Source organism: Terrapene carolina, unplaced genomic scaffold (assembly GCF_002925995.2).
Source record: "Terrapene carolina triunguis isolate 2854851 unplaced genomic scaffold, T_m_triunguis-2.0 Scaffold231, whole genome shotgun sequence".
NCBI lineage: Eukaryota > Metazoa > Chordata > Testudines > Emydidae > Terrapene > Terrapene triunguis.
In genome coordinates this window covers 4,314,491-4,330,035 of record NW_020664582.1, presented here as the reverse complement: position 1 = coordinate 4,330,035, position 15,545 = coordinate 4,314,491, and the positions used below count along the sequence as shown (strand labels likewise).

Below are 15,545 nucleotides of genomic sequence, written 5' to 3'. Positions count from 1 at the left end.
ACAGTGAATCCTTGTTTTCACATGCACCTAAGAACTCCAACTACTGCAGGTTTCAGTTATGCTACTAGGATTCTCAAAACACCAAGTCTCTCATGTTTCCCACTTTCTGCTGAAGATATGGATTTGAAATGCTTCTGTATTTTTAACCAATCTCCAAGAGAACCTATTGCAATGTTAGAACAATGCAAACTACCCCATAAAAACAGGCACGTAAATTTTTCATTTCAACAAAGTCAAGTTACAGAATAGACTTCTTTATGAGGAAGCCATCATGCTGAAGGCTGCTTAAGCTTACGAGTAGTTCACCCAGTCTTGCCCAGACACCTTTTATCTCAGTGCAAAGAGAAAAAGACCTCTCACTGGAGTACTGACCTGTGTGAGAAGACCTCTGTGTCCTATTAGATAAGATAAATTCTAGTAACAGTCCAGAAATCTGTCCACTTAAGGCTGTTCACTTGTTCCACTTTAATAAAATGCTCTGTAAGAGGAACAGAACTAAACTTTTAATTTAAAATGAATTAAACCAAGAGACATCAAACTTTTAGAAGAATTGCAGCTTTCACTTCTGCATCTGTCTAGTATCCTTTACTTCCTACTCCAACAATGGAGTTCAGCCCAAGGCAGAGAAAGAAAATTAGGATTGTTTTATTCACATTGAACTTAAACACAAGTATTTTTACTGTATTTGCAAACTAATTGATCAGTTTTATGCCATTCTTATATGCTCCCAATGCTTTATTAAACAAGAATACCTCTCCACTGAAGAAATTCCTTTGCTACTGTAAGATACACCCCATTCTACATGAACATCTAATCTGATAGTTTCCCTATTTTAAATGGGCTGACCACAACTTTAGAATTAATGCAATGTTGCAGAGGGCTAAAAAACTTTAGCAGACTCAGAAATAAAGATGAGCATTAAATATTACTTAATGTTTTCTTTTATTTAAAAGATCATCACAAAATACCATATTCATAAATTTACTTTCTGTTATGAAGCAGAATGTGTTAAGTGTTTGGAATTCCTTTTTTACATTTAAAAGTCAACTTTATTGAGTAGAAGTGAGTTTATATGGGAGTTTTTTTGTTCTTAAAATCTTTTCCACATTGAAGATGCAAATAGGTCGTTGGCTATTATTGGTTTGGAATACAACCACACAAATGCATGTCTTTGTCTTAAATTAAGTATTAGTGTTAGACAAATGGTTCTTATCTCAGAAGCAGTTTAAGTGACAGACAGAAGGAAGGAAAAAAGGATTGTTCTGTAAATTGCTGAGACTCTGATGTTAACAAGGTAACAGTAAGGAAAAAATCCAGTACTATCAGTGAATTTGGTACTTCCAAAACTCTTGGCCTCTTGCAGGTACTCTGGTAAGCTGGTTGCTTGATACTTAAAAATTCTCAGCAGTGGTGTTTGGGACCCAAGAGTACTTTTCATGCACTGGATAAGTCTTCACTTAATATTTCTTAGAGTGTTACAGCTCAAAATTTTTGTAACACTGCCACTATTCAATATGTCCTTCCCCACACTCTTCCATCAAAACTGATAACAAAATAATTCAGATTCAAAGAGATGCAGCTATTACTACCTATCTGATTGGAGATAACCATTATCTGAATCTCTATGCAGTACAAAGCAGAATTTATGGAGTGAAATGAAGGTAAAGAATTTAAATCCTGTTCATTTTAGAGACTAATCTGTCAGCTCTACACCAATGGGCAAAGATATATAGGGGCTGAAGGCAAAAAGAGTGGCAAATTATACACTCCTTAAACAAAACAAAAATAAAAAGTCAACTTTATTTGTAGAAACTTCATTTAAAAATTTACCAACCATGTAAAACTTAAAGAAATAGTAAGCAGAAAGAGCCAGCCAGTAGTAATGTGCTAGAACAGGCACCGCTTTATAGCACCAATCTGCAAGTTCAAAAGAGTGTAGTATTATACCATTGGGGAGCTAAAAGTAGATGGCACACTGCAAAACCTAATGGCAGATGCATCTTCCCATCTAGTATGCCTATTGAAACGAGTGCTTTAATGGTTCACATAGACAGCCACAGTGGTTTGGTGAAATCAATTACAAGGTACAGTCAGCCCGGAGGATTTCCTTGTGCACTATACACAGATTTTTCAATGGAGATCTTTCTTCTCTTTTACTTCTATCTGTTTAGAAGAGATATTTTCCCTTACGGTTGGAAAGGACAATCTAATTTGTTCTCTTAGTTATATGGAGCTCTACTGTTATACATGGTATTATTCTTCACCATTGCATATGGTACCTAATTCTACAAGGTCAGGGCTGTATAGCTTACTGATACTGTTCACCTTGCTAGGACTCTTCAGTTTACCTCTTTAGAGCCACAGCAATACAGAACTAAACATGCAGGTCAGAAAAGGAGCACTGAGGACATCAAAAGAAAATGATACTGGATAATAATTAAGTCTAACCTTTGCTTCTAAAGTAAAACAAACTCAGAAAAGAGAAAGTGAAGCAGCACCTTAGTCTAGAGAGGATGCCACAATGGTGGAAGCAGCCACTGATTTCCCTGCTGGAAACAGTGTGCTGCTTGGAAGGAAAAGCAGAGGAGGGAAAACTTAGCACAAAGCAGGCACTAGATACAGCAAAGCCAAGAACGTACTAAAAACCACTTGTTAACAGCTGACATGCATTCACAAGCTCTGTGTTTTGGGTTTCAAAGAGGACAAGCGTCAGATGGCAGGAATGGTAACTGCAGGGTAGACGTTCCAGCAGAGCTAGTCACTCTGTACTGTCTTACTTATTCTCCTGCCCGCCCCCAGCCCCTCCACTCCCATTCCCTCAGCCCCAAGCTCATTCTTGCTCTTTTGCTGTTTCCTCTCGGGGCTTGGCTCCACCGAAGATAGCAGAGTTAGGGTTGGCTACTTGATTGAGGGGAGTAGCAACTGTTCGAGGTTTGAGCTGAAGTCGGGGCCGCTGTGCTCTTTCCTCTGGAAAGAGAATATTTAGAGATGTTAAAGAGGGACGAAATGCTGAGGAACAATTTTGAAATGCTCAGCTATATTATTATATGCATCACTTTTGCAGAGCTATGTAGTTTACTTCTGGGACAAGAATAAAAATATTGCCTGTTAAGAGTGCTAGCTTTAAATTTGGAGTGAAGGTTAAAGGTTAATTTTACTGGAGATACTTAGTGCAAAATATACAAGTTTTCCACCTTCTGTTGGCTCTCTGAAGTCCATGGAAGTCCCACGAAGGGGAGGTCCATCTCTAAAGCGACCAGTCCCACCACCCCCCATTGGGGGGGCGCCTGTTCGACGATCTCCACCAGGACGAGTTCCTCTATCCCGGCCTCCCAAGAAATCATCATCTTTGAAGCCTGAAGAAGGAAGATGTTGAGTTTTGAGAGCATATTTTTGTCATACCTTCAAACTTAACAATGCATATCTGGATGACTTGATCGCTGTGCAACTATCACTGCCGTTAGTCCAAATACTGCAATGTGATTTTATGTAAGAGACAATTTATCTGTCACTGAGAATCAAAGATCACTTCACAGACCTGAAGGAAGCCAAAACTAATTTTAGAAAAAAACCCCTAAAACTTCCACTTGAACTGGTAACATTACCATGTGGCTGTCTTGGATTCAGAAGCTATTTACCCATGTAGATATATATACCATGCTCACCAAAACGTCAGCTGAGCTTTGGACATGAGTTCTTAACAGCAAGTGAAGGCACTGTTAAAATCACAACCACTATAATCTGGGAAGAGGGCTGAACATTACACCACTGAAAAGATCTAATACAGGCATTCTGTTTAGAAGCACTTTGACCTTGCTAGCCACAGAAGCGGAGGCAGCTTTTGCATGGGGTATGTACAAGTGTACGAGGAAGAAAGGAATGAGGGAGCAGAGAAGCATATACAGTATTTAGTACTATGAAAGCAAAGCCAGACAATAGTAATCTACTGATAGCGTGAAACTGACTGCATGTCTCCAAAGACTAAAGTTCAAGAAACTAAATAATCAGCCTCTTCCTCGTGTAATACAGAAACATTGGGGGAAAAACATCACTGGATTAACAACGATGTTAATGAGGTTTAGAGTACCTCCCTGTGATTTTTATATCGAAGAGAAGAGAGCAGTAGAGAGAACCAGGAGAAGAAGGTGGGGGCAGGAGGAGAGGAAATCACATCAGAAAAGGATTATTATACAAACACCACCCTTTGTGGCAGCAAATAATTCTGCCACATTACCGGTGGAGCGTTCTCTCACATTCGTCAGGAATTAGAAAGTTTAGTACATCTCCCAATGCAGTGTTTCATAACTATCAGAATATCGAAGTGTATTTGGAAGCATATTAAGAGATCTTGCAGGTGTTACCTGGGATTGAAAGCTATCTTGCCCCTATTATTAAATCGCTTGAATTAGAATGATAAGGTAGTCCCCTTCACCAGAGCAGAAGTAGTAAGGTTTAAGGAAGACAAGTTTTAGACCAATGCAGTGCCCCAAGAGACAAAGGTTCTGCAACAACTAATTACAGTGGCAGTTATTTAATGACTTGTAAGTATTTGGGCGCAGAAGAGTGTCATTTAAAAGAGTATCATTTAAACTAATAAATGAACTGCTGCATTTTGAAATGCTTAGATATATGACTTGCTGTGCATTTCAATCAGATCAGCTTATCCAAGTAGTGCAAGTTTTAAAAAGTAAACTGTACTTTCATGAATAGGCTACCTTCTGATTGGGTTGATGGTTTTATCAGTGAATCCATTCAACATCTAACTGGCTGGAACAGATTCCATTTTTTCAAAGGGAAATTACTAGTGAAAGGCACAAAACTAAGACCTGGATATCAGAACTCTAGCTAGAGTACACTGTATGAGCAGTGGCATTACAAGATTCTCCTACTTCCCCTCAATATCATGCTTTAGCTTCACCCTGGAGGAACTAATACTATTAGGAGCAGGTTGTGCAGTTTGCATGTCCATTCAATTCTAAGCAGGGACTGACAACTGTCCATTTTGCAACATAACATCTCCCCACCAGAAAATGGATTCAACGCATCAACCTATTTCACAGAGGACCATCAACAGCTATCAGGTGGTTATAAATGATCTCATCCAAGCAAGTAGGTGGGTTTTCTGGATGAAGAAGAGTTATCAACTCTTCAAAAACATGAAAAATACATCCACTGTCACTTGCTATTTACAAGCTGTAATCTGAAGCTACTTGCAACTACATTACAAAAAAAACAAAAAATTCTGGAAAACAATTTTTAATCGTTCAGACTTGACAATTTCTTTTGGAGAAGCAAATCATGATTGTTCAATGTATTTGAAAGAAAAGATGAGAACATACTCCCACCTGTAGCAAAAATAAATATCAACTTGTAATTATCTTATGCAAGTTAAATGCATCATTTTCTGCACAGGAAGTACCTACTTCTGCTCCTATTTAGACATGTACTCTGCTGGTTAGTTTGTTTTTGTCACAGATTATGAGGGAATACTCCAACTGTCATTAATCATAAGTTTTTTAAAGGAAGCATCAATTTTGCAGATTCACACTGAACCACAGGCATCATTTTATCTTTTCCAGAACTAAGGTTACTCCATGCATCCTGCTAGCATCCCTGTCCTTACTATTCTCAAAGATACTGGAAACCTTCCATCTTGAAAGTTCTGTTCTAACTCACTTTAGATGCCTAAGTGAGATTGGCTTACAAATATTACATCTATAAATTTGATACTTAATTAGCAGTTATGGGACCCATGTAGTAGGCATGTCAATGAATAGGCAGCATAAGAAATGCAGGAGTTTGTCAGTAGGAGCATAAATACGGATACCAGAACTGAAGTCATCTCTAGGTTCCCATCCACCTCCTCTTGACTCCCGAGGACCTCCTCCCATTCCTAGAAAGAAAACCATGTCACAATTGTGGTCAGCTCTAAAGTTATGCAAGAGAATGATTAATGGGGGAAAAAAAAATCTGAATTCTAGTCCGTAAACTGCCAAATTAATCTGGTGCAAAACCCTTGTACAGTTTAATAAAGTCACAATGCTGCCTACTCCCATTAGATATACACAAAAACAGTTTCCAAAGTGAGAGCTTTCCAAGTGAATTAAGGAAGGGCTGATGACAAAGCCTCTCTAATGCAACACAACCATGTAGAAATGTTTAAAATACTCTCCCTTAGAAATCCAGCTCAGAGAAGCTGTGGTGAAGGAAGTAAGAACTCCAATTTATCACAGGATGTTTGATGAATGTCATTGAGCCTGTATCTTCTCATACTGACTTAGCCTGCTCATCATCTTTTATCCCATGAGAAAGCATAGAGAGCCAGACTGCTGGACTAATGATTGTGGTTTCACTTCCTGGACCAGGAGTGACAATGCATCCAGCTCTCAAGGAAGTATGGAGTTTATTTACTCCTCTAGACAACTAAGGAGCAGCAATGACTGGGCTAAACGGAAGTATGCCTCCTTTCTACTTTACATTTAATCTGAGTGGAAAATTTATCCATATGCCTGCTCTTCAAATGTCAGGTAGTTTTCACCCTACATGGTCATTATACAGCTATAATCAAAAATGTGAACACATTTTAAAACTGCCATTTAAGTAAGAGAAAGTCACCTCTGTCATCAGGCCCGGCACCTTTTCTGAAGCCAAAGCCACCTTTGTCTTGTTTTCTGCCCTCGGCTATGTCCACTCGGAGTGGTCGGTCATTCAAGAGCTATTGAAAAGAAGAGGGGAGAGTCCTCTAAGAATTTGCCAAACTGGATTGCCAAAGAACTCTAACATTCTGCTTGTCTTTACATTTAGGAACATAAATGGAGTTATACTTACTGCACCATCAAATGTCAAGGCTTCCTTAAGTGATTCCACCTCATCAAATTCTACATAACAAAATCCTGTAAGAAAAATTAGAAGTTAATAAAAAAGCTTCAACAGTGGGAACACACATCAATACCTAGAAAGGTGAAGAGCAGGGATACGAAGAGTAATTCTGCTGTATATAACTAATAGATGGCATGCACATGTCAGAGACTACTTGCTTTTAATTTTGCAGGTTCTCGTGATAGATTAAGTTTAACATTTCTCAGATTTTACAGTTAAGTAGAAAGTTTTCAACCAGATCAAGGAGTGAACGATTAGTTGTTCCCAAATTTTCTAAGATTAACTGCAGCATCTGTTGGGCTGAAATCCTGATTATTTTAAATGCCAAAGTAACATTATTATCCAATTCATTTTAACATCACCTTAACACTACCATTCTGCTTGCCATTCTGTTTTTTGAAATCCTCTCCTTCCTGAAGTTATAAACTTTCTTCCTGCTCCAAACATCATTAGATTATACACAGGCTACCCACTCTGGCAGCTGCTGAGGGAGAAAGATGCCAATATCTTAGTGGTGAAACAGGGGGGCCAGAATCTTTTCTTTTAAGCTGGTTGCCCTCATGAAATGCAACCCCCTTCTGCAGTTTATCCTTTTCCTGTAGTAACTAGAATTGAAACCCATGTGAGTTTTCCTAGGAGCTAGAAACTGAGTTGATCTAAGGATCAAGGATCAGTAGAATTTGTCTAGGTTTCATGGTGCTTAAATACTGCAGAAGTCTCAGTTCTGTTCTCAGAACACTGTCAGTGGCACAAATTACTAAAAATATGCATGGCCTGAAAAAGCTTGCAAGGGAAATGCATGAGAATCCAAATTCCAAAATCCCTTGTGTTGGGCAGCAGAAATATTTACTGTTCTGGACCATGTCACCTCAGTTTTCTGCAAATGAAGTTCATGTCTCTGTGTGTCATCCATCTGAGAGAGGTTAATGCTGTTTGTGTTCATTCGATTCATAGTCATGTCAGATGCCAATAGGTCCACAGAAAGTCATCAGCATGCATGAGAAGATTCATTCAAATTTGTCAGATTATTTACTTTAAAAATATGGATTAGAACCCTCAAAGATAAAGCATCTGTGCAAACCTAATGAGTCTCACCACCCTTTACTAATCATCTATAGCTATGCAAGAAAAAAAAATAATCACACAAGTGCCCACCTTTAAATTTGTCTGTTTCTTTGTCTCTGACTAGTCGTACACTCCTTACACTGAGATCCTTAAAGATTGCATCTATGTCTCCTTGAACAGTGTTGAACGGTAGATTTCCCACATATGCTGTGAAAGGGGGTTCTGTTGGCAGATCTTTCTGTTTACGAGAACCAGGGCCAGCACCACCACGAGACCTAATGAGAAACACAGAATTACAACTCTGACACTTGGACAACTTCCAGAGTGGTTAAGCAGCAGTAGTTACATTCTAATTGTTGTTTGGCTTGTAGTTTTTAGTCATTGAGATGATCCCAGCTCTTAAAATATTAGTTCCTTTCTATTGCTTTCAAAAGGTTAAGTAATACTAAATATGAATTTCCCAAGAGACACTGGCTTTATGAAAAGTCATCACTTTAATGCAAGAAACACTGGTTAGCTCAAATATGTTAAAGTCAAACTAATAATAGCCATGGGGAATGAAACCTACCCTAAGAACTACAGTGCAAGCTTATGGACACTGCTCACCAGTACGCTTCAAAACTGAGCAGAAGGGAGGAAACACTTCTGGGGGGTGAGGGGCTACGTTCCCTGTAAGCTGCATGGCCGCGCAGCAGGCTCTCAAGGGCCATGCAGGCAGGCCGGGAGAGGCGCCCCTCCCTTGGCCCTGGCCCACCAGAGCTGCCAGGGAGAGGATGGAGCCTCTCCCCCGGCCCGGCCCACCGGAGCTGCCGCAGTGAGGCATTTCTCACCTGGCCCCGAGTTGCTGCAGCAAGAGAGGAGGCTGGGGGGGGGTGGGGGCGAGGCCTCTTTCCCCACCGCAGCCCCGGTCAGCCTGCACTCCAAACCCTTCATCCCCAGCCCCACCCCATAGCCTGCACCCCAACCCTCTACTCCAGCCCTGAGCCCCCTCCCGCACTCTGAACCTCTCATCCACAGCACCACCCTGGAGCCCGCACCCTCAGCCGGAGCCCTCATCCCCCAAACCCTCTGCCCTAGCCCTGAGCCCCCTCCTGCACCCCAATCCCCTGAGCCCCCTCCTGCACCCCAATCCCCTCATCCCTAGCCCCCCCCAGAGTCCTCACCCCCCTGCACCCCAACCCTCAGCCCCACCCCAGAGCCCTCACCCCCCACACTCCAAACCCCTCAGCCCCACCCACACCACATCACCTACTTATTGGTGCACATAACAAAATTCATTCCACACATGTATGTAAAAAAATAGAGATAATACTGGTGAGGGGAAGTCTGTCTATCTGACTTCCGCAGAGAACGCACAAAGGTTCAGATTAGTGCTTATTACAGTGGACATCTGACACTTATACCTTCATTTTAGTATCTTTATGTTTTTGCAGTATGGTCTTGGTTTTGTTGTTTTTTTAAACCGTTTAAGGTTATTTTTCAAAGGTCAGATCAAGATGCACCTGCAATATCACAAGCACCTGCTGCTGTCAAAGAAAATTAAATACTCAAAGGAATACTCAGTAATCAAGGAAAGTCAAGCAATGGGTGAAAACTGAGGGGAAACACTGCATCTTTGATTATAGCAGTTTGTCCCTGTACTGTCTAACACAAGACTTACAGGACCCACTGTTATGCTTTGAATATAGAATGTAGTTGAAAGCTTAATTCAGAGTGTGATTTTCAAAGGCACCTAACTTCCTTAGGCACAACAGTCAGCTCCTTTATGCTCCTTTGAAAATCCCAACCTTAGACCAATAGATCAACTCAACTGCCCCTTACCTATCATTTCTAGACTATTGAAATTTAGACTGTTAACTCCAGTATGTTACTAGATTAAGCTGTACCAGTGTAAGATCCCCCTTTGCACTGGTGCAAGCTCATCTACATTGGGGGTTGCACTGTGTGCAGTTACACCAGTCTGAATTTCCTTAATGTAGAAAGGACTGGAGATTGGAGAAACATCCACTCAAACTACCTGTAAGACAACAATTTTAATATCAGGTTCTTAGAAAACAAACTTTCCTCCAAAGCTGTTTAGAACTTGGCTCTACTGAACTTTTTGTCAAGTCAACTGCATTTCACTGTCCAGAGGCTATAAAGACACAATACAGCCATTTAATATGACAAGTTTACTCGGCAACCTCCCAATAAACCCAATGAGATCATAAATAGGGTTCATTTCAGGCTGCAGCATGATGGCCTAACGGTGACCTAATGTCAAAACTGTTATTTTCTAGGCAGTATTAAGACAACAGTTCTTGCAGGAGAAAGCTACAGGTGAAGAAAAGAATCAATAGCACGGAGATTGCTCAAGACTTCTCTCTCTAGTGATGTGTACCAGAAAGCAGCACACAGGCTACAGATTGATCGGTCTCACTGTAGGACTAAAGGTAAGCCAAACCTTATTGGCCATTCTCATGTTTGCAGCTAATAGAATGAGTTTGGGAAAGAGGGGAAAGGCAGAGGGAATAAGCAAAGAATGCTAGATTTTCAAATGGGGTTCTCAACTTACTGGCATTCAAGATTTCCAAGTGCATTTGGCATTTCAATATTGCTTACTATACCATTCCTGAAACAGGAACACAGTTTAAATGAAAGTATAAACAGGTACTGTCCCAGCAGTGTTCTTTCTACCTCTACATCAAGTTACTGGATTCTTTCAAACGTTGTCCTTTGCCCAGATGTCTGCTGCTACATGTGTAGTCTGCTTGTCAAACTGGCACTGACTCCCAGTTGCCAAGTTAGCATCAGGTTCTCCCTTGATTTCATCTCTATAAATAAAAATGTTTGCACACTGCTGCCTACCCTATTTAAAGTTGGTAGCAATAGAGCTATGCTTATATTTGTTCAAAAACTACAAGCTTGTATTTGAAGTTTCACCATGTATATTCTATTTGCCACCTCAATGACCTATTTCACCCTATACAAAAGTGTACTATGCAAATGAACTGAGGTAGGCTACAAAAGAAAGGAGTGATTTACTTCCAAAACTTACAATTGGCAAGACCATTAAAACATGGTGTCCTTTGCAGGAATTTGTAATAACCTGCTTCCACTAGACCAGTGGTCTCCAACTTTTTTATGCACAAGATCACTTTTTGAATTTAAGATCAACCCAGGATCTACCCCACCCCTTCCCTGAGGCCCAGCCCTGATCACTGCATTCCCCCACCCTCCCTCCATTGCTCACTCTCCCCCTCCCTTTCACTGACCCGGGTGGGGTAGGGGGTTGGGGTGCGGGAGGGGGTGCAAGCTCTGGACTGGGGCTGAGGGGTTCACAGTGTGGGAGGGAGCTCTGGGCTGAGCCTGGGGCAGGGGTGCAGGAGGGGGTGAGGGGTGCAAGCTCTGGGCTGGGAAAGGGGACTGGGGTGCAGGAGGGGTGTGGGCTCTGGGAGGAAGTTTGGGTGCAGGAGGGGGCTCCAGGTTGGGGTAGGGGTGCAGGAGGGGGCATGGGTGCAGGCTCCATCTGGGAGGCGCTCACCACAGGCAGCTCCTAGTCAGTGGCGCAGCAGGGCTAAGGCAGGCTCCCTGCCTGCCCTGGCCCCACGCCGCTCCCAGAAGCGGCTAGCATGTCTCCGCGGCCCCAGGGAGGAGGAGTTGTTGGGTGGCTCTGCGTGCTGCCCCCACCCTCCAGCACTGACTCTGCAGCTCCCAGTGGCCAGGAACTGCAGCCCATGGGAGCTGCGGGGGCAGGGCACAGAGACCCGCTCACCCTTCCCCCCTGGGCCTGCAAGTGCCACCCACACAGAGTCAGTGTGGTGGGGGTGGTGGGGGGGGTTAGAGCTGTGCCCGCCCCCCGGGCTGCAGAGATATGCCAGCCGCTTCTGGGAGCAGCATGGGGCCAGGGCAGGCAGGCAGCCTGCTTTAGCCCCGCTGTGCCACCGGACTTTTAGCAGCCGGAGATCGTGATCGGCTGGCAGAAGCTCCTGGATCAACCAGTCGATCGCAATCGACCAGTTGGTGACCACTGCACTAGGCTGTAGAGACTGCCACCTTGCCATGATGTGACATGACAAAGTTTATTTATCTGTACTGCAGTAGTACCTAGACATCCCAGTCACAGACCAAAGTGCCATTGTTCTAGGCCAGGGGTGGGCAAACTTTTTGGCACTGATGCTGTGGAGGACGGGGGAACAGCAGGGGAGGGGCTGGGGGCTAGCCTCCCCAGCTGGGAGCTCAGGGGCCAGGCAGGATGGGTCCTGTGGGCCGGATGTGGCCCGCAGGTCGTAGTTTGCCCACCTCCCGTTCTAGGCTCTGAACAAAATAAAAAAGATCCTGCCCCAAAACAACTTACAATCTAAGTACAAGACAAGAAACAGTAGACAGATGCAACTGAAAGGGGACAGAACACAAAGACAGTAAAACAATACTAGTCACCAGGAAAGGCAGTGATCTCAGAATACCAGCTGCCTACCTGTACTGATGAAAGTAAAATATCAGAAGGATTTGCCTTATATGAGAGAATTTTACCATCTAATAATCTGTTCTCTAGAATCAAGTTTCAGATCTCTATTTGGTATTCGGTGAACAATGCTCTCCCTCTAAGTCAATGGTTCTCAAACCTATTGGATCGCATCCCTCCTTCCTGTCTGTAACAGTTTATGCTCTCACCCCGCCACACAAGTACATATACTGATAAAAAAAATCAACATGCAATTCTCACTACATACTGAAAACAGTAAAGCACTGATTTAAACAGAGCCTGCCCAGAATACCTTCTGCCCCAACCCCGCAGTTTGAGAACCCCCTCTGCCCCAGGTCAACCAGATATGATTTTGGATATACCTTATCAATACAGTAGCTATCATGTTTCAACTGATGATTTTGCAAAGTTTCTACAACAATTTTATATACACTATTTTATAAAATGGGTAGAATAACGGAAGAGATCATTTCTGAATTTAAGAAACAGGCCTTAAACTTGAATTGCAAAGAATAAGATTTAACTTCATTTCCATTAATCCTTTCTTTCTATTAAAACAAAAATATAAGGAAGACTGGAGTAAGGAGTACAGTAACCTGGTACGCTCATCATATTTATGATGTCAAAGCCTTATGACTCAGCAGTGACTTAACAGTCATTTTCATTGGGAAACTAGTAAAAGCTCTCAATTAGGCACAATTAAAGAGATGATGCAATGTTTTAAAGTAGCACAACCATTAACAAAACTTTACTAAATTGAGAGTTCAGTGTTTCAGGCACAAGAACAAGGCTCCATTACATTAAAAAGTAACGTATTCCCTCAACCAAAGATTTATTTACTGATCTGCCAGGTATGTTTTTATATTTCAGCTTCATGCAAAAAATGTCTAAGCAGACTAAGCTGTCCTTTGCTTAAGAGATACAGACTGTCCCTTCGTTTGTTAAATCTAATCTAGATTTTCAGGTTTTTTAGGACAGAAACTTGTCATGTCTCTAGAGAACCACAGGAGTGCATGGCCCTATGTTAATACAAGTGAATTCCTCTTGTACATATCATATGACTCCTTCCCTCCAACTTTGTGCTTATTTGATTAACATACTTATGTTTCAGCCATCTGAACACTATTTGAAACATCTGAGGAAGAGGAACACTGAAGTTGTTTTAACTTCATTTTCATTTCATGAGTTTTCTACAGAACCTTCGGATGTTTACCAAGGTTATATATCGTTATCTGGTAATAGCAAGATTTGATACAACAAATAGTGAGTTTTATTTTAAGTCATTGTCAAATAAGCTTCTAACCTAATGGGGGCTAAAAAGTATTGCAATTGTACTGGAATCGCAAATAAGCTGATGCCTTCAAGAGATTTTTGCTGTAGAAACCAGGGCTTTGGAGCGGAGCCCGGAGCAGCGGAGCTGCAGGTTTTTGCCTGAAGCTGGAGCGGAGTCAGAGCACAGCTCCAAAGCCCTGGTAGAAACACAAGAACACTTGATCATTCAGGCACAATGTTTAGTTTGCTTAATATACAAACCTAGACATTCTCTTAAATATTTCTAAATAATAAATGCAGGGTTTTGTTTTGACTTTCTGTTTCTATTATTACTACTCTATGCATCGCTTATTATTCAGACAATGTGCTAGCACACAGGAACCAGAAACTGAAACTAATTAGCCAATTTTCACTGTGGACACTGACAGAAGGGCAAGAATAACACAGGTGACTAGTGGAAAGTAAATTTGATATTTCAAAGTGTTTTATTGCATGGTATTATATTTTATCAATGAAGATGGGTTTTAAAAAATAAGAGCAGAATACCCCTTTTATACACATCTGTGGCCCAACCGAAGCAAGACACATTTTAATTAAGCCATCTGACCTGAATAACCTGCATAACAGTGGAATGCCACCTGCTTCCTCCTGCAGCATGCAGTAGTAGACTATGATGTTATCCTAAAGGCAATAGAGCCACTTTATTTCAGACAAACTTAACGAACTCCTGTTACTCTCCAGAAGGGCTTTGAGACGATCCAGAAATACAGCACAAGGCACTCCCGGGGAGTAAGGCAGCCCCACGAGACAGGTTTACCACGAATGTCACCCTGCAGTCCCAACTCTTTCAGTGAAGCAACCCCACCCCCCGGGGTTCGCAGACTCAGGAGCCAACTCCCGAGCCCTGAAGCCCCGAAATCTCAGCAGACAACACGTGACACGTGCGCGTTCCCCACCCCTCCCGCGCCCCGCGGAGAGACCGCAAAGCCGCCCCATTCTCTCGCCGCCGCAGGCCTCACAACGCTCCTCCCCCTCCGCAGAGTCCCTGAGCCGAGGAGGCCCCACAAGACCCATCTGCCCGCAACCCAGCCCGCGCCCGCCGGAAGCGCAGCCACCCCCCTGCCCTCGCCCCCCTGTCCCCTCCAGGCTCCGCCACCGAGCTGTGCCGCGGCGGGACCGGCTCTTCCCGGAGCTGCGCCCCCCTCCCCCCGCTCCGTTAAACGCCTTTCAGCTCTTCCCGCCCCTCCCCCCACTATCGCCCCCTCCCCCCCCAGCCCACCGGCCCCGGAAACTCGCTGCGCCCTGGGCCTCCTGCCCCCCAGCCCCCAACGCCCCCGGGACGCGCCACCCGCCCGCCCGGCGATGTCAGCCCCCAGCCAGGGCCAGCCGCAGCCCCAACGCGTCCCCTCAGCCCTGGCCCGGGCGGGGGGTCCAACATTCCCCCATCCCGGCCGCAGGGAAGGGAAGCGCCACCCGTCTGCCCGCGCGCCCCGGGGATCCCCCGCCAGCCGGGCCCAGCCCCCGCGCGAGCCCCGGCCCCCCGCGCTCACCGGCCTCCGCCGAAGCTGCTGTAGGCCCGGTCGTCATAAGCATCAAAATCCGCCATCGCCGCCTCAGCCTCCTCCCCGTGCGAGCGTGACAGGGCCGCGCCCGTAGGACCCCGCGCCACTTATATAGGGGGCCCGGCCGGGGCTGCCCGCTCCGCTGCCTGCGCCAAATGCCCCGCCCTGCGGCAGCTGCCCGCCGTACTGCCTGTCTAAAAAGTCACCCCCATGGCACATGGGGCTGCTGCCGCCCCCCCCCCCCCCCGGCCTGTGCTACCACCACAGGAGCCAACGCAGCCACCTCTCCCCCAACCTGTGGC

General features: G+C 44.0%; 1 protein-coding gene across 1 annotated transcript; it reads right to left on the bottom strand.

The window, feature by feature from the left end:
* Positions 1-923: 923 nt before the first annotated feature.
* EIF4H (eukaryotic translation initiation factor 4H) lies at positions 924-15,331 on the bottom strand. The gene is made up of 7 exons (XM_024207633.2): positions 15,232-15,331; positions 8,035-8,219; positions 6,829-6,893; positions 6,616-6,715; positions 5,828-5,893; positions 3,195-3,356; positions 924-2,967 (listed from the first exon to the last, which is right to left on the bottom strand). The coding sequence occupies exons 1-7, from the start codon at positions 15,285-15,287 to the stop codon at positions 2,831-2,833; spliced, it is 771 nt and encodes a 256-aa protein (XP_024063401.1). The 5' UTR covers positions 15,288-15,331; the 3' UTR covers positions 924-2,830.
* Positions 15,332-15,545: the final 214 nt, after the last annotated feature.